This window comes from Procambarus clarkii, chromosome 20 (genome assembly GCF_040958095.1).
Source record: "Procambarus clarkii isolate CNS0578487 chromosome 20, FALCON_Pclarkii_2.0, whole genome shotgun sequence".
NCBI classification, from domain to species: domain Eukaryota; kingdom Metazoa; phylum Arthropoda; class Malacostraca; order Decapoda; family Cambaridae; genus Procambarus; species Procambarus clarkii.
Window position 1 is genome coordinate 38,218,086 of NC_091169.1, and position 24,207 is coordinate 38,242,292.

The following is a 24,207-nucleotide window of genomic DNA, read 5'->3' on the forward strand; positions in this document are numbered from 1 at the left end:
TTCATGCTTGAGTTAAGCTTTCCTGCTTTAGAGCTTAAACAAACAAAAGAGATATAGAATAATGTCAAGCTGGTATACCTAGTGAAAATATGTTCTCTGACACCATTGGTTATCATAATTTGCTTTTTGTCTTTTTGTTTTCGGACAAAATTTTTAATTTTTGGGTTTTTTGTTTGATTTTTTTTTGTCTTATCTTTTGGTATTTGCTTCCAGTTGCTTCCTTCTTTTATTATGGGGATGAGTTTGATTATTTTAGCCTTATTTTCTCTCATATCTCATCCACTCATATATCCTCACACTCATGCTTCCTCACACTCACACTTCCTCCCACACTCACACTTCCTCCTTCTCCATTCTCTCTTTCCAAGTCAATATTTACTCGAGGTGTATAGACAGAGGGAAGACGATGGTCTGCGGCCCGGAGGCTGATATAAGAGTCTCTCGTTTCCTGAAGACAAAGTCTAGGTTAGGTTTTTAGCTATGAATTTGCTAAAGAAAGGAGAGGGATCGATAGTACATAAAGTAGACATTGTATCAGAAGTGTACGAACAACACGAGGCGGTTTTTGGGTGGACGAATACACAAGAGGAAGGGATTTGTTGAAATATAAATTATGAAATTATCGGTGGGAATTGTTACATGAACTCTGAGAGATCCATCCAAAGATCTGCCCAAAAATAAATTGGTAAATTGGATTATTTGGTAGGATAAAGACCGTGTCTTTGCTTGGTAGATATATCGTTCTTGGTAGCAAACGAGCAAATCTTGGTAGATTAGCTCGTTCACTGCCTGAACGAGCTAATGTAGACGCCATTATCTTAGGCTCTACATTCGTAAATTATTTTTTAGTATTGAAATCATTCTCAAATTACATTCAATTTTGTTTCATAATTCACGAGTTTAATTCATTTGAAGTCTGTTATTTTATCATCTGGACTTCCCAATCTGTCGTTGGGTGCTCATGTGGGAATATTTTCCCTACTGGGAGAATATTGAAGCTATACAATGGGATCAAACTCTTGGACCCCACAGGCACACGCACTGGTGTGTGTGTGTGTGTGTGTGTGTGTGTGTGTGTGTGTGTGTGTGTGTGTGTGTGTGTGTGTGTGTGTGTGTGTGTGTGTGTGTGTGTGTGTGTGTGTGTTCTCGTTACTGCGTGAGCCTGGAGTGACCGGAACTCGATCCCATGGCATGGCTATATATTATTTTGATATTCATATAATACGCTCATGTTATTTCAGTTCTAATTTCCCCTACTGTTCCTTCTCAGAAGACGGTCAGATAGTTCCTTAAGTTCCAGCCAATGATGGCTGTTCGCCACGTTGCGACCCACAACAGTCTACTAGGTCCCGTGTTCCTCTAAAATGCTATAGGTGAACATAGGCATCGTGTGTATATGTGGCCAAGCGTTTTCCTTTTCCAGGGAATCGAACCCATGACAAATTGGTTGTAAGCTTACTGCTAACCCAGAACCAATTGGTTGTAAGCTTACTGCTAACCCAGGGCCAACTGGCTGCCAGCTTACTGCGCCAACCACTACACTTCAGGTGATTGCAGAGCATGTTTCAAGTGCTGCTTTCTGACCATCTTTATTGTCCTCCTCCTTCTTTCCTCCTCCTCGTGCTCTCAAGAGTCATATCTTGAGTCCTGGTGTTTCTCCCACTCTCCCCGACCCTTATCCTCCGGCCTACCTGCCACAACACACATGTAAATATATCCTGAAGCCACTCATATTATTCATGAGTTGAACCGTCTGGGAGTCTCCCAGACTCCAGAGGGACCTCACCCTCCTGAGGCTCTAAGACTCTGCAGACGTTCAGCCTTCAAGGGACTCTATATAAGGCTCTGCCTCCATTAAATTTCAGCCTCCAGAGACTTTAAGGTTCTGGTGGATACTCTCTGAATTCTCTCAGTACCCAAAAACTCCACACTTCCAGAGCTATTGACCAGGATAATGATTGAGTTGCTTTTGAGGGTTTTTTCTTATATAAACACTCAAGACATTTTTCTAAATAGTTCAGACATAATCTGTTCTTAAAGGGAGTAATACTCCAAGGAGTATTTCGGCCTAGATCGTTTTCTTGCAGGATATTTGTGGAGAGAGCTGTTCCCACCTTAATGTTTTACATCGCCTCACTCCAGCTAAAATATTTGTGTTGGTATTATTTCGGCCCGAATGTTTTAGTATTAGTTTTTGATCTTCTCAAGTACGTCTTAGTACAGATGGTAACAAATGTTAGTTATTAAAACTAATTCTTATTCAAAAAAATATCTTTAAATTTATTATCCCATTTCGTCTTCCATTTTTCCCGGCATAAACGTATAAATATTGGGAGAAATTAAGGTACACGTTGGAAATGTGTACCTTAAAAAGGTACACATTTAAGGAAAAATGAAAAAGGGGAAAAAAAAGGAGGAGGAATGTAAAATAGGGAAGGAAGGTTTAGGGATAATGTTTAGAATGAGTGTGAGCCGCGGCAACTAGTGGGCCCCTCAGGGCGATGGTAGCCACGTTAAGTGTGTCGTCTTTGTAAGTAAGAGCGTCTTTGTAAGTAAGAGAGAGAGAGAGAGAGAGAGAGCAGATGTTCTCTTTTTGCGTTTAAATTCCCAACTGTGTTTTTGTTGCTTTTGCTTCGGAGAGCTCCGGAACGCTGTGAATATGAATTTCTTTTGTTTTGAAATGGTTTGCAATATCGCCTATTGCTTGCGCTCCCGACACGCTGTTCTGATTCTTGGGTATAATTGATTACATTTACGTGCATATGAAGGTACAATAGTAGGGTGGGAAGTGTTAATTTAACTCGCATGGATATAAGTCTGGGTAAGAGAGATCTTGAGATGATTTCGGGGCTTTAGTGTCCCCGCGGCCCGGTCCTCGACCAGGCCTCCACCCCCAGGAAGCAGTCCGTGACAGCTGACTAACTCCCAGGTACCTATTTACTGCTAGGTAACAGGGGCATTCAGGGTGAAAGAAACTTTGCCCATTTGTTTCTGCCTGGTGCGGGAATCGAACCCGCGGCACAGAATTACGAGTCCTGCGCGCTATCCACCAGGCTACCAGGCACCTACCAGGGGTAGGTCGGAACTCTGCAACAATATTAGTCTGTCTAATATTGCAACAATTAAATGAAATGTGGCAGCATCCAGAACATTATATATATTATTATAGATACACACACATGTAAGAAGATGCTGTTACCTCTTCTGATTGCTAAGCGTGTTCTACTCTATGACCTTCTTCATGTCTGTTCTGGGTTTAATATTGGGTCTACTCCTCCTCGCCAAGTTTGGCCTGAAAGTTAGAACAACTTGATCAAGTTTGTGCATGTTGTTGTCTAGCGAGAGATGAGGATAGTTGTGTTTACCTGGCCAACTTGGAAGACAGGACGGTTTCCACAACAAGTTGTGAAACGTTGACCAAACCACACACTAGAGAATGAAGGGACGACGAAGTTTCTGTCCGTATTGGACCATTCTCAAGTCGATTGAGAATCGACTCAATCGACTTGAGAATGGTCCAGGACGGACCGAAACGTCATTGTCTCTTCACTTTCTAGTGTGTAGTTTGGTGAACATATTTCAGCCACGTTATTGTGACTCCTCGTCTGCATATCAATTTTTTGTTTCATTATCAATACCATTTTTTTAACTATATAAACATGACAAGTAACATTGATCAACTAAGAGTAACGTAATTTTAAAATTTGCCATCAAGGTGTGACAGTCAAAAATGTATCTTAAGTCACTTGTAGCCCCCACACCTTGCTGTATCCTCTACACCCTGCTGTAGCTCCTACACCCTGCTGTAACCCCTACACCCTGCTGTAGCTCCTACACCCTACTGTAGCCCCTACACCTTGCTGTAACCCCCACACCCTGCTGTAACCCCCATACCCTGATGTAGCCCCCACACCCTGCTGTAGCCCCCACACCCTGCTGTAACTCCTACACCCTGCTGTAGCCCCCACACCCTGCTGTAACCCCCACACCTTGCTGTAACCCCTACACCTTGCTGTAACCCCTCACACCCTGCTGTAACCCCCACACCCTGCTGTAACCCCCACACCCTGCTGTAACCCCCACACCTTGCTGTAACCTTCATACCCTGCTGTAACCCCCACACCCTGCTGTAATCCCCTACACCTTGCTGTAACCCCCACACCCTGCTGTAACCCCTACTCCCTGCTGTAACCCCCACACCTTGCTGTAACCCCACACCTTGCTGTAACCTCCACACCCTACTGTAGCCCTCACATCCTGCTGTAACCCCCACACCCTGCTGTAGCCCCTACACCATGCTGTAACCCCTATACCTTGCTGTAACCCCCCACACCTTGCTGTAACCCCCACACCCTGCTGTAACCCCTACACCTTGCTGTAACCCCCACACCCTGCTGTAGCCCCCACTCCTTGCTGTAACCCCCACACCCTGCTGTAACCCTCACACCCTGCTGTAGCCCCCACACCCTGCTGTAACCACCCACACCCTGCTGTAACCCCCACACCCTGCTGTAACCCCTACACTCTGCTGTAACCCCCACACCTTGCTGTAACCCTCACACCCTGCTGTAGCCCCCACACCCTGCTGTAACCCCTACACCCTGCTGTAGACCCTACACCTTGCTGTAACCACCCACACCCTGCTATAACCCCTCACACCCTGCTGTAACCCCCACACCCTGCTGTAGCCCCCACACCCTGTTGTAACCCCCACACCCTACTGTAGCCCCCACACCTTGCTGTAACCCTCACACCCTACTGTAGCCCCCACACCCTGCTGTAACCCCTCACACCCTGTTGAAACCCCTACACCCTGTTGTAACCCCTACACCCTGCTGTAACACCTACACCTTGCTGTAACCCCCACACCCTCCTGTAGCCCCCACACCTTGCTGTAACCCTCACACCCTACTGTAGCCCCCACACCCTGCTGTAACCCCTCACACCCTGTTGTAACCCCTACACCCTGTTGTAACCCCTACACCCTGCTGTAACCCCTACACCCTGCTGTAACCCCTACACCTTGCTGTAACCCCCACACCCTACTGTAGCCCCCACACCTTTCTGTAACCCTCACACCCTACTGTAGCCCCCACACCCTGCTGTAACCCCTCACACTCTGCTGTATCCCTCACACCCTGCTGTAACCCCCACACCCTGCTGTAACCCCTACACTCTGCTGTAACCCCCACACCCTGCTGTAACCCTCACACCCTGCTGTAACCCCCACACCCTGCTGTAACCCCCACACCCTGCTGTAGCCCCCACACCCTGTTGTAACCCCCACACCCTGCTGTAGCCCCCTACACACTGCTGTAACCCCTACACCCTGTTGTAACCCCTACACCCTGCTGTAACCCCTACACCCTGCTGTAACCCCTACACCTTGCTGTAACCCCCACACCCTACTGTAGCCCCCACACCTTGCTGTAACCCTCACACCCTGCTGTAACCCCTACACCTTGTTGTAACCCCACACCCTGCTGTAGCTCCCAACACTCTGCTGTAACCCCTACACCCTGCTGTAACCCCTACACCTTGCTGTAACCCCCACACCCTGCTGTAACCCCTACACCTTGCTGTAACCCCTGCACCCTACTTGAGCCCCCACAACTTGCTGTAACCCCCACACCCTGCTGTAACCCCTACACCTTGCTGTAACCCCCACACCCTGCTGTAAAGGTGTATCTCCAGATCTGAACGAAGCCAAGGAAACTGAGGCTGGACATTCCTAGCGATGAATTATTTATGTCTTCCTTCTCAGTGAGTTTCAACTTTAATATATTTAGTTCCTACTTGTGTATATTACTTTATTGTTCCAACTTTATGGTTTTAAAGTTTGCACAACAAAATAACTCCTATTGTTATTTTTAAAACAAACAAAATTTCGGTAACGTGGAAAGCTGACAAACATAAGACTTAGATTGAAAGTACTCAAGCCTTTTTCAAGTCTATCTAGACAGCTTATGTGAGGCCAGTAAGCGGCACCGGCGTGGAAGCCACTCATCGTGACGCAGAGAACTAGAGATAGTTTGATAGTTAAGGACTATGATCTGGCACTCTGATGACCCTTGAACTTTGACCGAGAAATCGATCCGAGCTGACCCAATTAACATTTTTAAATATACACACACACATATATACAAAGCACACATACACATTCATACACACATATACAACACACACAACCAGCTGACGATCTGATAATAAGTCAATTAAGCTACAGAAATGTTTTTATACGCCAACTTGGGGAAGCTGACGTGGGCCTAATTAATATTTGATTTCTTTTTGTATGTAAGCTGGACGCGTCCCGCACACACACGCACGCGCACACACACACACACACACACACACACACACACACACACACACACACACACACACACACACACACACACACACACACGATATTGTGAATATTCAGCACTGCGAGACATTATTCAACAAATCAGAAGACTCACGTTGCTTGGTGATTTCTATTGACAATTTTTTCCCCTGTTTGCTGCCTTTTGACAATTCTTTCCCTGCTTGCTGCCTTCTTTTGACAATTCTTTCCCTGCTTGCTGCCTTCTTTTGACAATTCTTTCCCTGCTTGCTGCCTTCTTTTGACAATTCTTTCCCTGCTTGCTGCCTTCTTTTGACAATTCTTTCCCTGCTTGCTGCCTTCTTTTGACAATTCTTTCCCTGTTTGCTGCCTTTTGACAATTCTTTCCCTGCTTGCTGCCTTCTTTTGACAATTCTTTCCCTGTTTGCTGCCTTCGTTTGACAATTCTTTCCCTGTTTGCTGCCTTTTGACAATTCTTTCCCTGCTTGCTGCCTTCTTTTGACAATTCTTTCCCTGCTTGCTGCCTTCTTTTGACAATTCTTTCCCTGCTTGCTGCCTTCTTTTAATAATTACTTCATTCCTGGCCAGGCATCATTTTTTTATAATTATTTTACTTGAACGTCGCCCCTTAGTAATTCATTTGGCCTGTTATTTATATATTTTAAAATGTCAGTATTGCCAAAACATATAAATATCATTTTAATACTCAAATTCAACTGTACCAAAATGCATAATTTTAAAAAGTTTTGAATTAAAAACTGAAATAAATATAAGTTAGGTGATAATTAAAATGCAAATAATTTTAACACTGTACACGAAAAATGTGAAAGTATAAATATATGATATTTTTGTATTAATATGATTAAGCGGAATACAATTTGAGAAGTAATTATGAGGAAGTAAAAGTGCTAAGCCCGTATGACTGCATAACACATGGAAAGTTGTTGTTGTTTAAGGTTCGCTATCTGAAACAAAAAGTTTCAAATAGCACGGACTATGGTGAGCCCGTAGAACACATGGAAGGAATATAAAAAGAACAGTTTCCAACCCCTTTAACTATCGGTGATCAAACTCCAATTCGCAGTTCAGGGGTCCAAGTGACTGGAGTTTGACAAGTTTCTCCCAGTGAGTCGGGTTAAGTCATGCTCTGAATGGATATCGTGGATATCGTCACGATATCCTCGATATCTTATACACGGGTGACGGGATACATATCCCGTATACACGGGATATACACGGGTGACGATATCCTCGTGGATATCGTCACCCCTTTGGCTAAGATAACAGGCTTCATCAATCAGATGATAACCTCAAGGTTATGGGGATGATTACATGATATCATATTATCAGATGATAACCAACATGAGCACAATGCACCAGAATCATCAAATGAAGGTACCAACTTGAAACACTTAATCCCAGGCGCGAGTTGAATTAGCAATAGGTGATCCACCTGTTCCTAATCTATGCAAATGAATCAAATGAATAAAGCAATTGAGACAACGTGAAAGCAGCCACTGAGACAGTGCCCTAATAGATTGAGGAGAGCGTGAGCTGTACCTTATGGTGCTAAGCAAATCTATCTCCCTACTATGGAAGTACCCCGGATTGTAAAACATCTTTAGATATCAAAAAAATATTTTCCCTCACAATAAACAAATGCCTGGCTATTCGTACTAGAATACTCAATTAAAGTTAGCAGTAGCAATAGACGTCTAACTACTCAGATGTTATTATTTAAATACCACTTAAATAACAGTGTACAATAGGGTTCAATATACCTACTGAACACAATAGAAGGGGTGACTTAATAAAAGAGAGAGGAGCTAGCTATCGCAACACAATATATACATAGGTCATAGATACTATATTATGTAGGTCACATAGGTCATCCCTCTATATCTATCATCTATGTATCATACAGGAGGAGTGATTGCTTAGAAAATCGAGGTGGTATCTCTCAATCTAAATGGAGGCGAAGGTAGCTTCTACAGCAGCCGTAGCTTCGCAGTATATATATATATATATATATATATATATATATATATATATATATATATATATATATATATATATATATATATATATATATGAAACAGGAATTTCCTTAAGTACTTTCGTATATTAATACATCTTCAGAATGAGTCATATATATATATATATATATATATATATATATATATATATATATATATATATATATATATATATATACATATATATATATGAGTGAGAGAGACCTCTCCCGCAATAAATAAACGTTATTCATTGCAGAGAGATCTTAGAAATATCGATTTGGCAAAGAATCTGTAACAATATGCTTGGTCATTCAATGTGAAGCTTTTAATTCAAGCAGCTATGAATTCCTTGATATAAAAAAAAATAATAATTTTCTTTAGAGACGTCTCACTTGTGGGCTGAATGAAGAAAGAAATGACGTGAGAACGAAAGCTCATCCCAGCCAAGCAATGTTAGGTAGATAGGAGAGTGCCGTGTAGGTCTAAATTGATTTATAGAAAAATTGTACCAATGATATGTACCGTGCTGTTTCATTTGAAGAATGGTGAACAAAATAACATTGTACTGTACATGATTTAATTAATAAGCAAAAAAGCAGCACACTAAGGGTATTTTAAGGTATTTAATGCCAATCAGGTGCTATCAGATAATAGACTGGAAATAGAGAGGACAGCTTTTATTGTGGGTAGGGCTGGGAACCTCTATAAGTTAAACTTCGGAGTGTCAAGCAATGCAACTGCAAAAGAGTATAATATAGTTACTCCTTTCTATTGCAACGCTTTCTCTAGTACTTGTCATAAAAGATTTTGGGGGGACTAATCTAAAGTTTGTTTATAAACAATCACCTAACTTACCTAACCACTAACATATAAGAAATTTCCCAAATTTGCTTACTGTAGGTGCAGCCTGCACATGACAGTAAAGCTGCCGCCCAGTTGGGTGGGTGTGGAGCAAGACTAGTAACTGTGTGACTCACCATAAATGTAAAGTGCCTTGTATAGTGACTGTTGTGAGCCTCTTGTGGAATCACTTGTGATATAAAAAGATTATCGAGATGAATATGTATTTGTGTAAATGCTTGTATATATATATATATATATATATATATATATATATATATATATATATATATATATATATATATATATATATATATATATATATATATATGTGTGTGTGTGTGTGTATGTAACATTAAAAAAATGTGTAACTAGTTTCAAAAGATTGTAACTTGCTTAGCTAGATGAACTATGGGTTCAGTTCCTAAACCGACTTTGTGCCTGTGTAACCCTTTCCACCACCGTCCACAAGATGGGTATGAAGCACATAATAAACAAAAAGAAATTGAATATAATAAAATAAATAACTGATGGCCAAACCACACATCAGAAGATAAGGAAACGACGACGTTTCGGTCCGTCTTGGACCATTGTGAAGACTCGATAACGGTAAAGGATGGACCGAAACGTCTTCTCTTCATCTTCTGGAATGTCATTTGGTCCTCACTACCTTCACAACAGTTTGTTTTTTATTTATATATATATACAAGAGTTCTTAAATTCTTATACAGCCACTAACACTCATAGCATTTGAGCAGGACCTTAATCCTAATTTTCCCCGGAATACGACCCGCCAAATCGTTTAAAAACCAGGTACCCATTTACTGCTGGGAGAACAGAGGCTACAGTTAAGACTTGGAGCCAAGTAAGTCCTCCCCGGCCAGGATACCAACCCAGGCCAAAGCGCTTGCGAAGCGTCGAGCGAGTGTTTTACCACTGCGCCACTGGGACTGCTATGCAATGTACAGCTCTTGTACATTGCATATCATTAAGCTCTCTATGACCCATTAAAATTTTACAACTAAAAAAACGGGAATGAGCTAAAAAAAAATCACAATTTGGTGTCATGTGAAAATAATCTATGTTTATTATTATATAAGAGCTAAAATATATATATATATATATATATATATATATATATATATATATATATATATATATATATAAAGTTTGTAAGGGTACCACCTCTGGTGCCAGTGTGGGGACCCATAGAAATATATATATATATATATATATATATATATATATATATATATATATATATATATATATATATATATATATATATATATATATATAAACATCAGTGTTGTTAAACATTTCAGCAAACACCTGCTTTAGCCAAAACATACTAATAACAGGTAATGTTTATTTTTAAATATATCAATAAACACTTAACCTAGTGTTTAGTCTTAACACTTAAACACATCACGGTAATAAATATACATAAATATATAACTGATACAGTTAACTATACACGATTTGATTCAGAGTCTTGGCCTCCTGAGACGACCCTCGTCTCTCCTCTTAAAAAATTTCCTTAAAATATTTTGTAAATCAAGATAAAACATGAAATAAAGAGAATACATAGAATTAAGAGAATACATAAAACCAAGAGAATACATAATATTAAGAGAAAACATCAGAATTAAGAGCCATGCTTGCGTGGCTGTATTTACATATTTACATCAAAGGCTGCATGTCCTTGCTGTGTTTTTGTTAATCATATTTACACTGAAACGTTTGTACTGAACACTTTGGGCAAGGTCGATGGCTATACTTAACTGAGGACTGGACCCTATTCCACCGTTCAAGACCCCACTACACATTGTGTACCGGATCCTTGACAATGTTCAGACAACAATACACTGTGTATTGTACTGGACCTTTGGTCACACTTTAAGGCTCCACGACACCTTGTGTACTGGGCTCTCGTGGCCATCTTAGTCTGAGTATGTTATTGACCATCGAGAGATGCTTTAGTAGGCATCCATTGGTCTCAGGAGACTATGGAGTTGCGGTCTGGTATCGGCCTGGTCTGGAGTGGCCTCACTAGGGCGCAAAGCCAGGGTAGGTTGATTCGGGGGAGAAGCTGTTACCCTTTACTGGGTTTGGAAGCTGTGTATGACCTACACTCCGTCGTTGGGTATATACCCAGGTGTCCTCTCGTCTCCTGAGAGCTTGAGTAACGTGACCGGTCCCTATCAAGTGGGTGCAAAGAGCAATATTGTTGAGTAGGTGAATAGCCAACGGGTGATTGTTGGTAGCTTCGATGAGGATCTTCCCACTGACCATATATATACAGACGTTTCTGTCCTGGATTTTGTGCAACTTGAGACGAATCTGGTACATAAGCGTGATTACTATAGACATTCAGGGTTGGGTGTTCTGATTGGATTCCACTGCCAGAATTATTATATGAGTTAGCACGCCATGTTCTATCTTCCTTACTCAGGCTTGATTCACTGGACTCATCGCTTGAAGTGCCCAAACCTAAGTCTTTTTCTTGACAATTAGTGTGAGCTGAACGACCCAATACCACAGGCTTAACTTGTGATGCATTGTTTGCTGCAGTCACACTCTGAGGCCTCGGAATCTTCAGATTCATAGGCTCAATGGGCCTCGAGAGAGGACAATCTTGACCGTAAAGAGACAAAGGATGACAGTTTGCCTTAGACAGTGGGGAGCTCTCGTTCTCTTTCTTCTTACCGCAAGAACCAGGACCCAGGAGAGAAAGTAGAACTGGTAAGAGCACAAGACCATGCAAGACACTGAAGAACATTGCGAGGAAGACAGTCTTGAAGAAAGCTACAAATATATACGAGGGAGATAGACTTAGTGCTGTGACACCTAAAATAGTCGATAGACAGCCTTGCATGATTGGCAAACCAAGATTATAGAGGCAATCCCTTACACGTTCATCTGGAGTTTCAGCTTTAGACACCAGGTATGAATATGAGATATAAGCTGAGAAATCGACACTGAAACCTATACACATGATTAGGTTGATCATGGAAATGGAATCTAAACTTACGCCCCAAAAGGCCATGTAACCCACAACACCGATCTCCACCGAGGTGATAGAGAAGACGACCCAGAGACAACAGAGAGCGTTTGGTATAAACACGAGAGACACAGCCATCATTATGACTGCTGTTAAACAGATGGTTTCTATGCTCGTTGACCTCACCATAGTGAACTGAAAAGAAATGGAAAAACAAGAATCAATTATGCTGAAAAAATTCATATTACTCAAAATTCACTACAGCAAAACTAATTATTACTGGTATAATTCGATCACAGTGGTCGCAATATCCGAAGTTAAATGCAACTTTATCAAGGTTGAATCAACGTAGAATCAAAGTTGAATCAACATTATCAACATTTTGTGTTTACTGGGAAGTACATAGGCAAAATCCACCAACCTGATCAAAGTAGATGAAATAGGGATTGTAGACTGTGACGTTAAACTTGGACTCTGAGGCCACTTTGCGGAAGGTTTCCATCATATCCTTATCTGCGTTTCCATCCAGCACCTTGTATGCCTGGACGATGAACCTGGACGCTTCAATACGCGTTTGGTTCTCGTTGAACTTGACGTCCTCAGCGAATAGATTGGCCGGACCTGACAGGTACAGCTGAGGAAGAGTAAACAGAGAATTACTTGAAGGAACTTTTACTTTTTTATGAAAGTAAAAACTAATTTAAAAAAAAAGAGCATTGCATTAGTTAAACACATACAAGTTTAGAGGGGTTTACTGTTCGGGGAGTCGAACCCAGACCTGTGGTGACATTTCAAAGGTCTACCAAAGTCACCGAAGTGCCACAATAGGAAGGAGGTTAATGGTTGCTGAACTACCATCCGAACTACTACCGACCGTCCAAGTGGTTGGGCACTATTCCTCCCCCCACGTCCCATCCCAAATCCTTATCCTGATCCCTTCCACGTGCAATATAGTCGTAATGGCTTGGAGCTTTCCCTTGATAATTCCTCCCTATCCAATCTGTTGACCAGACCACACACTAGAAAGTGAAGAGACGACGACGTTTCGGTCCGTCCTGGTACATTTTCAAGTCGATTGTGAATGGTCCAGGATGGACCGAAACGTCGTCGTCCCTTCACTTTCTGATGTGTGGTTTGGTTAATATATTTCAGCCACGTTATTGTGACTCCTCGTCTGCACTATCCAGTCTGATTTTCCCATGGCACCAAGTAGTGGTAAAAAATCGCCTTGTTTAATGCAGATCCAGGTTCGACTCTCCGAGGGTTGAAGTCAGCGAAAGGCTTATAATAAATATAAATGTTTGAGCTAAATGCGTATATTTGAGTTGCTAGCCAGATAAACTAAATTGACCACAGACTCATTGTAAAGATTTAGATAAGAATTGTCTCGAATGGGTCAATAAACCTGCCGTTTTTCTTTATTGTCATGTTTTCATGCTCTCAAGAAGGCATTAGTGACCTTATAAGAATCCCAGCCCAGGTGCAACCCCTAAGACGTGAGAAGCCGTCAGTATCTTTAATTCACTTTACCTATCGTCACATTAACATATATTCAATTACAATTAAACAAAAATGTAAAATTATAACAATTTGTAACATTACAGATTGAACAATGCACACAATCTCAGATCCCAATATTACAGCTGATTTACACACAGAGATCACACTAACGTGATGCATCAAATGAACAAATGTCGATTAATGTAGCTCAGTCGATAAAGGCAGTGTCTGGGATGCTCCTGGACGCAGGTTCGAATCCTCGTCAGAACCCTTGTGGATTTGTTTACAGCTAATTTCATCAACTCCGGTGACTAAATACTCACCTCTCTGAGCTGAGAGCAGAATTCTTCTTCACTTGTGATGTTAATACTCATGAAGTCTTGGTTTCTCTCCAGGAAGCTGAGCCAAGCTCTGAGCCACGACTCTGTATAGAGCGCTCCAGGACTGTATGGCGTCGATTCGAACCTCTTGAGCAAGGCCATGAGCTCCTTCTGCGTCTCTCGATCACTGTACATCACGTCACCTGTTATTGACACCTGTCAAGGAATTGATTCGATTAGGATAATAATTAGTTTTGTCGGAGGGAGGAAGTCTGAGTATTTTGAGGGGAACCTGCTGCATGGGTAACAGCTTCTCATCCATATCGACCTACCCTGGCTTTGTGCCCTGAAGAAGGCCACTCATTCTTGCCAACCAGAACGCAGCGCCATAGTCACTCAAGACCATACTAATACTACTATATACCTTAGGCTTGTATCGAGGTCACTCCCGAGGTCAAATTATTGACCCTTCACAGGATGCAACACCCACAACAGTTGCCTAACTCCCGGGTCATTTACTGCTATGTGAACAGAGGCATTAGGTTAAAGGAAATGTACGAAAAAAAATTCTGTCCCGCCTGGAAATCGAACCCAGGGGTCTCCGATTGTAAGTCGAGAATAAACCCAAGCGTACTACGTGTCTCTATAATATGGTTGTTATAATTGATTACAATAGTTAGGATGGTGGTTTAGATGAGGGTTTAATTATAGGTTTTGTAGCTACTCTTTAAATGCACAGTGAACTCCCATGCGATGACATACGATGGGATCGAAACCTTGTCCATGGACTCCCTTATTGTCCAAATTCTCACTACTAACTACTAAGGCAACGACAACAATTTTATATATTTTTTTAATTTAGCCACAATAAAAGGCAACGATTATTATCAAAACTTGCCATGAATTTAGCTTTAAATTCTCGTTTAAATTTAAATTTAGCTTTAAAAACTTGCCTTATTTAGCTTTAAACAAAATCACAACTTCAAACATAAAAGCTTTACACTCACCTGTATTCTGTATGGATATTCTCTAAAATATTTGCTCTCTAAATTATAAAAGTCGACGGAATAGGAGTTATCAAGTGACAACCTGCTGCGTTCCAGTCCCTCCTGGAGTCTGGTACAGCCCCAGAAGGCAACAGCGAGGTACAGAACGAAGGCGATGATCACCAAGGCTGCCGAAGGGAAGAGAATTATCAAGAGATTGATTGATGATTGATTGATGAAGATTAAGCCACCCAAGAGGTGACACGGACATGAATAACCCGTAAAATTATCAAAAGGGGAAACGCCAAGCCTATATAGCCTACAAACAGGTTTGTAGATTTACAAACCTGATTGTTACTTTTAGTTTCAAATTGGAATCAATTAAATTATCAAACAAAATTGCATTTTTTTAAAGATTATTTATAGATACAATTCAGAGATAACAGCAAATACAGATACCCACATCCTGTTGCAACTTGAGCACTTTATGATATAATAAGATACGTATATATATAATTACTTAAGATAATCATGCTTAAGATCATGCAAGATGATGACACTTGCAGAAGAGAGCATAGGGCTCACTTTTGACGGCCGGGATGTTGAGGAAGCCGGCCACTTGATCTCTGAAGAACACCATGATGATGTGTTCTTTGTTATCCTTCTCATTCCAGGGATCTGCTTCACTTATCCCACCCGTGCATAGGAAACGGTAGCAGCAGCTGGCATCCGCTGAGAGTGAGAGAATGACAGGTGAGGAGGAGGGCGGCTGGTATTCATTGTAGGATAATGAGGGGTGAGGCAGGCATTTTTAAATATATGAGTAGATTAGTTAAAAGTTCATTTGTCAATTTATAATCACTAATGTTCCTTCTCATATACCAGCTCCTTGTCCTTATATCCCAGGATATTGTCCTCGTATTCCAGTCCCTTTTTCCTTATATCCCAGGCCCTTGTCCACATATCCCAGTCTCCTTTTTCCTTATATCCCAGGTCCTTCTCCTCTTATCCCAGGTCCTTGTCCACGTATCCCGTCCAAGTGTTATATATAATCATACTGAATTTGTGCTATTTCCTAATTACCTTACATTCGTAAACATATATCATAAGATATTATTGAAAGTAAATGTGAGCAAAAGACAACAAATGGATTACTGACACATGAGATATAATCTTCATTTTGTAGTCCACGGAACATTCTTTCACCTAGTGAGCATAAGGACGGCCCCCAAAAGTGAGGTCGTGATACAGATTTTCAGAAAGATCCTGATTAAGATTGAACAAGACAATAAAAAGAGTTCGAGGAGCCCAAAAAATACTTCTGGAGATGCCATAGGAAGAAAAAGACATTAGAAAGTGATCGAGGAGCCCGAAAAATACTTCTGGAGATGCCACAGGGAGAGAAAGTGATCGAGAAGTTATTGTTGACGCTACTAACCTGTTTCTGACTTGGATTTGATCTTGCGGCAAGTGACTCCGTGGCGCTGGTCCTTCTCCATGTAGCCAGAGAGAGCCAGGCAGCCTCCGAAGAACGAGATGAGCCATATGTATGCCACCACCACCGCCGTCCCTGAAATATTATTATAATATTATCCTTTACTTTAGACAAATATGTTCCCAATTGCATATATAAAGTACTGTCAACCATTTGTTAATACGTTCTTGAAGGAGGACTCATTCTGTGCCCAAGAAATAATCTTATCCTTCATTGGAAATATATGTTTCGTGTTAAAACTGACCCATGTAGATGGAGAAGATCTGGACAGATGGAAACGGGGTAACTGCGCCGATGAAGAAGGAGACCATCTCCGTCACTGTGGTGATGGTGATTCCTACCGCAGCATCACTAAACGCCTGGCCCATCCTCTCCGGTACACTGTCTTGAAGACGAGTGCGGCGCCACGCAGCCAGCATCACAAACACGTCGTCCATACCGATACCTGAGACGGAACATGATGTACCAAGTGACATGTCAGAACAGTGGTGTTTAAGGCAATCCTAGCATTACAACATTATGACACTTCACTTCTCGCTTCTTGCAGGTCGGCGTTCAATCCCCGACCATCCCAAGTGGTTGGGCACCATTCCATTCCCCCTCCGTCCAATCCCATATCCTTATCCTGACCCCCTTCCCAGTGCTATATAGTTGTATTGGCTTGACGCTTTCCCCTGATAATCCCTCCCCTCTATATCCCATGCAGCTTTACTCCACAGAAACCTGTTGATATGTATTTTTCAAATCACAAAACACGTATTGCACGAAAACAAAATTACATTTATATAATATTAAAGTTAATAATGCGCAAGATATGCTGATACAACTCCTGGTACTCACCTAATAAAAGGAAGGGGCCGACCAGGTTGATACCAATGAACTCGAACCCCAAGTAGATTACAAAGCCGAAGGCGGCGCAGCAGGAGAGAAGAACGGAGAAGATTCCCAGGAGCCCCAGGTAGGGCTTGGTGCGTACCCAGTCACCGGACACGGCCGAGGTCACGCTAAACAGTACCATGATTATCATCGTCCCGCCGAAGAAAGGCGTCACTGAATTCGTGTTTCTGTCGAGTTCCAACTCCAGCGTGCGGGATACGAACCTGGCGACGGTGATGCTGCCGAAGTCCCGGTCACCCACTGCTTTCAGGATGGCGTCTTCCCACAGCGCGCCGCTGGTGGGGGAGGGGGGGCACTTGTAAACAATGAGTCACAATAAAGTGGCTGAAGATATGATGACCAAAGCAGAAAATAAAGAAACGACGACGTTTCAGTCCTGGTCGGACCGAAATGGTCGAGGGCGGACCGAAACGTCGTCGTTTCTACACTTTTCTGATGTGTGGTTTGGTCATCAGACACTTGTAAGTTTAACAAAGCTTGTATGATGAACTTTAATCGTTCTAAACCGACGATTATTCTAGAAGAAATGCATCAGGCAAACTATATATTATGCTCACATATTTACTCCTACAATTTGCGCTTGGATATATTTCTTCCTTTTTAACACCATTGTTATATCTAACTTCCTTAGAGTGTATTTACAGCAAGACTCTCCTACACTAGCGAGCGTTCTTATACAATACTCTACAAACATTTCAGTAGGAATACTGTTGTATTCCTGCTGAAATAATGATGTAATGGATTAGCATAATACTGATAAAAAACATTTTATCACTACAGATTAAAAATAATCCATGACACTAGTTTCATTTGAACCTTAAATTTGTTTATAACTAATTCCAAGCACAATGCATCATAGGAAACTACAAATGGATCTAACCTTCTGTTCAATAGGATTTGATCCTCTAAAGCAGAGAGAAGAAGGTACAAGAGCAAATAATTGAAACCTACTTTGCTTTCTCCTTGGTTGTGCTCGACTTGAGCCAGTAGAAGATGTCAAGAGCCTTGACGCTCTCCACAACAGTATCGTTGCCCACGACCACTCCACCGAAAAATAACGGGAGTACGTATGTGTCGAAGTTGTTGGGGTTGAGCATTATTGGATAAGTCAGGTTAAAAGTGCCATTTTCAACCGCTGGCATCAGATCCTGTAGACCTATGATGTTGTTCTCATAACATTTGCTGTCCGAGATGGCACAAAGGTCGTCGTATCTTGCCACCTCGTCGTCAGTGTCGACACTGACGGAGTGGACCAGACGATCTAGCGCCACTATGTCGTTCCAAACCTTCGACCGCAGGATCGTCCCTTCATCTTTAGCCGTAATGATAAACCTGGCATACCGTCCCATCCGGGTTATCCGCGACGGGTTGAAATCTGATGAGAAATTGAGGGTGAAATACTCTTCTATAACAGATCTCTCGTGTTTAGCGTGACCCGACGTGGGAGTGAACAGGAATTCTGGATCGTCATTGTACTTGAGTCTCTGGAATCCGGTGGCAAGGATACCAGTTATAAAGATGGGCACGATGATTAAGTAGCCGTAGTTTAGGGCGACTGAGTGTCCTAACCGGTAGAACAACTGCCTGAGCAGGTATTCGAACTTCTTTAAGGAGTAACTCATTATCACACAAGTTCTAGGATGATATTCAGTCAGGTGATGTCTGCTGGGCTTCGTAGCATCACAATCCTCCTCAAACCTGGAGAGAGGAGAGATAACATGCATGAAGGATGCTGTAGGATCTATGTGACAATTATTATATACCAAAATATTCTCTCAACCACTCAACCTATACCTGAAATTGTAAAGTATATTTACATAGGAAATTAAAGCTGGTGAAAATGAGTGAAGAACCCAACCCACACATATGAAATGAAAGGAAAATGACAACATTTCGGTCTGTTGTGGAGAAAGACCGAAACGTCGTCACTTTAATTTTCATATGTGTTGGTTGAGATATTTCTTGTTGGTTGAGATATTTCTTTGACAAATGTTTCAAGTTATTTACTACAGATTTTATTAAGAAACATTGCTTATTAAATGTCAAAACTTTGCCAGGTGTCAAGTTGCACAATGGAGCAAGGAAAAGGATGAATATATATATATATATATATATATATATATATATATATATATATAATATATATATATATATATATATATATATGGGTTCGTGGCATATCCTTGGCAAACTTATTCAATAAATCAGTAGAGACGTGTATTGTACTAATATATTGGAAGTTTCACAAGAAGGTCAGTTAGATGTCCATCAGTTATGGTTTAATTGTTTGAAACAAGAATAGTAAATGTAATTTAGACTCAGATTTAATGCAGAATAATGAAAGATTTGAAACATTGCGAGACTGAAAGATAATCAAGAGTGGTATTGAAAGGTAATAAAAAAAATCATTGGTAGATGGTTATATATAATACTAGCGGCGTTGCTCGGGTGACGGGGGTTATCTTGAGATGATTTCGGGGCTTTAGTGTCCCCGCGGCCCGGTCCTCGACCAGGCCTCCACCCCCAGAAAGCAGCCCGTGACAGCTGACTAACACCCAGATACCTATTTTACTGCTAGGTAACAGGGACATAGAGTGAAAGAAACTCTGCCCATTGTTTCTCTCCGGCGTCCGGGATCGAACCCGGAACCACAGGATTACAAGCCCAGCTTGCTGTCCGCTCGGCCGACCGGCTCCCCAAGGGGCCCACTTGTTCACGATTCACTCTCTTCATTAATGCATCACAATACCGTCATCCTTGGCACTATCTTCGCTACACATGATCCTTTTCGCTGTATCCTTCTACACTTCACACGGCACTTCAATGCTGGCACCATCTTCACTACTGTACTCACTTTCTTCACTGTAACTACTCTTTTTTAACTACAGACAACTATCACTGTAACCATCTTAACAGCAAACTGTCTTTATCGGTGTAACCATCAATACTACTCAAGATCATCACTGCAACCACCTTCACTACACACTATCTGATATTTTGCGATTTTAGAATTTAATAACAAAAGTAGACATGGAATCGACCCTGACCTGTCTATGACTGTCCCCTAAAACCCACCTGTCACCCTGCAAAGTTTGATAAGGGTGACGCCCCAAGCATCTAGCATCCAACTTTGGACTAACAGAAACATACAAACATTCCAGAAGTTTAAATAAAGCTGGAACTCCAAACAATTGCTTCGACGATTCGTCCTTTCCAGAAAGGACTTTTAATCAAATAAATCTACCCAGTTTCATATATTATTAACAAAAGATAAATTTAAGAGAGATAATGAAGGAGACATAGGACCACACAGGTAAGGACACCTATCTCATCAGAAAATATATAGCAGGCAGTTGGAAGATATTATAATAGGTCTTAATGGTGCTTACCTTGTCAACTTAAGGAAAGGATAAGATATATTTCCTGTATATATCTGAATGGAAGTTAATTACACGCGATACTAATATAAATCTTCGGATCAATTGTAAAAAATATTCCACACACACACTGTCAGCTTCGTCCTTCTCTGAGTACAAACAATACAAATTTTGGAAGACACTGACACGATCTTCAGCTGCATTAATACATGAGAAAATCGTAAGACACTTCACTAAGACAGACGTTGTTGACGAACAGACAATGACAAAGTACGTTTCCAAGTGTATAACTGTTACGGTTCACCGTCCGAGCGCTGGGCAGTAGCAGTGGGTAACCTCAATGCCCTCCACATACTGAGCCTCTGCAGGTCTGGGGGAACATGAGCTAGCTGCTCTAAATGAAATCATGAGACTGTGGGCGGAGCAAGAGCCTTCGTCCCCACTTGAATCTTAAATGGCCCCCTGACCCCCTTACTCAACTTAGTGAACCGACTCCTACACGACAGCGAATTAAATGAGTGAATCACGAGAAGGAAGAACCGTAGAATGGACCCGGATATAATAATGTGTTATTTTATCCAGACAAGTAGTAATAAACGAGTGTGTGTTCTGGAAATGCCAGTAGAACAGAAGTCAGCAAAATAAGCTTGAATACTATTTTTTTTAAGGAACTAATCACGTAAGTCAAATTTCAGTTAAAAGAATAAAAACTAATTAAATACGCAACAAATAAGAGATTTAAAGAGAGAGAGAGAGAGAGAGAGAGAGAGAGAGAGAGAGAGAGAGAGAGAGAGAGAGAGAGAGAGTGAGAGTGAGAGAGATTTAAAGCGAGTAAGAGATTAAAAGAGACATTTCAATCTTTTTGCTTGCACTAAAGTAGAAAAATATATAAATAAAGCTTTTTCTTCAAGCTTTATCATATCTATATGAGCGTCATCATCATCATCCTCACTGTCGTCACTCTAATATTACTCATATTCCTCACTTTACCCAACTTCCTCATATTATTTACTCACCTCATTCCTCGAGACTAAAAAAAAATTGCAATGCACAGAAAAAGGTAAACAAAAATAATAAAACAAATTCACATTATAACCTTTATTCATCCTGTCATTATACGTGGCAAATATACAATGAGTCAGACGAGATAAATGGCCTTGATGCTTGGCCGACTTTTGTCGACTACAAAGTGACCCACTTGCTATAATTACAAGGCAACGAGAGTACATTCTTTAAGAATGCTAAGCAACGTTAACTAAGAACCAAAAAAAAAGTCCTTTTTTGGCCAGGTGTTGGACTTGAAGACTGTTATCCTTGAGGGTTATAGAGGCCAACGCTTGACAGCTAACCTGTCAGTGTATTTGTCTAGTCTTGAGCATGGTTCAGTATTTAAATATACTTTTGTTGTTGTTTTAGATTCAGCTACTCAGAACAACAAGTTCCAAGTAGCACGGGCTATGGTGAGCCCGTGATTAAATATCGTCTGGGTATATATATATATATATATATATATATATATATATATATATATATATATATATATATATATATATATATAATATATATATATATATATATATGTCAGACCACGGAGGAATACAATGTCAGACCACGGAGGAAAAATGAAACAGGAAATTTCCTTAAGTACTTTCGTATATTAAATACATCTTCAGAAGGTGTATTGACCTTCTGAAGATGTATTTAATATACGAAAGTACTTAAGGAAATTTCCTGTTTCATTTTTCCTCCGTGGTCTGACATTGTCACATTCTTAATCACGTGTTTATTTTCGTGATATACACACATATATATATATATATATATATATATATATATATATATATATATATATATATATATATATATATATATATAGACAATGAGAGGTGTACCTCACCCCTCTCTGTGTATATATACACTGTGAGGTCCATCATACCAAAATCTTTTGTATAATTACAATTTAAAACACGTCAGTTTATGGGACAAGGAAACGTATTCACAATGTATATTTATACAGTAACTACTCCAATTGTCTAGGAGCAGTTACTGTATAAATCCTGTGATTATGCTGTGTAAATCGTATAATAAATTCCTATGATTATAAAAAAGGCTTCAGTAGGGTAGTAGACATTTACATAATTAAATAAATCACCTTTATTATCATAATAAATCATTGTATCTGTGCATGTAAATTTTTCTTTTAAATTCAATGTACAACAATTCATCTGAACAGTTAAATAATTGAATCGTTGTGGATGATTCTCCACAAGATGCCTGAGTTGAATACATGATCATTCTACTCCAACTGTTCATTCAATAGTTCTTATAATTATGTTCTTTGGGGAGAGCTCAATTAACTTTCCTTTATCCTTGTATTCTAATGCAACAGCTAGCGAATCATGAATAAAATAATTGAATTGAATTCAAACGACAGACACACAAGCAGTTGGCAAATCAGCTAGAAGAATATTTTCCCATCATTCCAGTCCTACTGAATGTTATAATTACTTATCGTTTCCGAAGCAAGAAACATTCCTGCTTACCTCCGGACGCGTTGAATTAATCTGAATTTCCAATATCATTTAGGAATGATCTTAATCATTTATTGGATAAGAAATAACCTGATGTGGCATTTCTACGAGGTCCTTGATAGAAGGCCTTGAATCGTACGTTTATGCTTAGTTAGTCATCATCTACAGCCAGGCTTTAAGGCTATGGAAATAGCTCCTCCAACATCTTAGAAGATAAACAGTTCCAATACCCAGTATGCCTTCATTACACTGTGGAATAACTTACGATGTCCATTCCACCATTGATTCTGGGCGCTAGTGTGAGCCAGTGTGGTTAATACATAGCTTAACTAAACCTTGTTTAAGAGGCGTAGAGGTTTAGGATCGTCAGTACTCTTAGGGTGAGAATTTGTTATTAAATTTGAATAATATCAAATACCAAACACCCGAGTGAGGCAACTGCATAGAATTTAGAATTTTGTTTTTACTTGTAAGCTAACTGTAGTAGAGGTTTTAATATGGAACAACTGAGTTCAAAGCCAAAACTTAATTGAAAAAAATCGTGTGTAATTTAATCCGTATAAAAAGATGTTTGTTCAAGGGTGGACCTGATGCGTAGGGCTAGTCTAATTAAACTTCACAATGTGACGAATGAGATTTTGGGAATGGTCAAAGGGGGTGATTGACCACCACACTAATTGGTCGTCTAGACGATCAATTGGCGCGATGGTCACGGTACCATGTACGTTTAGGGGGGGGTGGGGATATATATATATATATATATATATATATATATATATATATATATATATATATATATATATATATATATATATATATATATATATATAACTGAAAACTCACACCCCAGAAGTGACTCGAACCCATACTCCCAGGAGCAGCGCAACTGGTATGTACAAGACGCCTTAATCCAC

The 24,207-nt window shown here is 40.6% G+C and overlaps 1 protein-coding gene across 1 annotated transcript; it reads right to left on the reverse strand.

The window, feature by feature from the left end:
* Window positions 1-10,503: 10,503 nt before the first annotated feature.
* LOC123755553 (patched domain-containing protein 3) lies at window positions 10,504-19,109 on the reverse strand. Its single transcript, XM_045738313.2, has 9 exons — window positions 18,337-19,109; window positions 17,329-17,660; window positions 16,733-16,933; window positions 16,432-16,563; window positions 15,579-15,725; window positions 15,015-15,181; window positions 14,011-14,223; window positions 12,609-12,821; window positions 10,504-12,382 (listed from the first exon to the last, which is right to left on the reverse strand). Exons 1-9 carry the CDS (start codon window positions 19,107-19,109, stop codon window positions 11,279-11,281), a joined length of 3,282 nt encoding a protein of 1,093 aa, XP_045594269.2. The 3' UTR covers window positions 10,504-11,278.
* Window positions 19,110-24,207: the final 5,098 nt, after the last annotated feature.

Coding starts and splice junctions, on each gene's coding strand:
- LOC123755553 (XM_045738313.2), bottom strand. CDS start 19,109: ATGCATGTTATCTCTCCTCTCTCCAGGTTTGAGGAGGATTGTGATGCT. Junction 16,564..16,732: donor GATCTTCTCCATCTACATGG/GTCAGTTTTAAC, acceptor ATAATATTTCAG/GGACGGCGGTGGTGGTGGCA. Junction 15,726..16,431: donor CAAATCCAAGTCAGAAACAG/GTTAGTAGCGTC, acceptor TCTCACTCTCAG/CGGATGCCAGCTGCTGCTAC.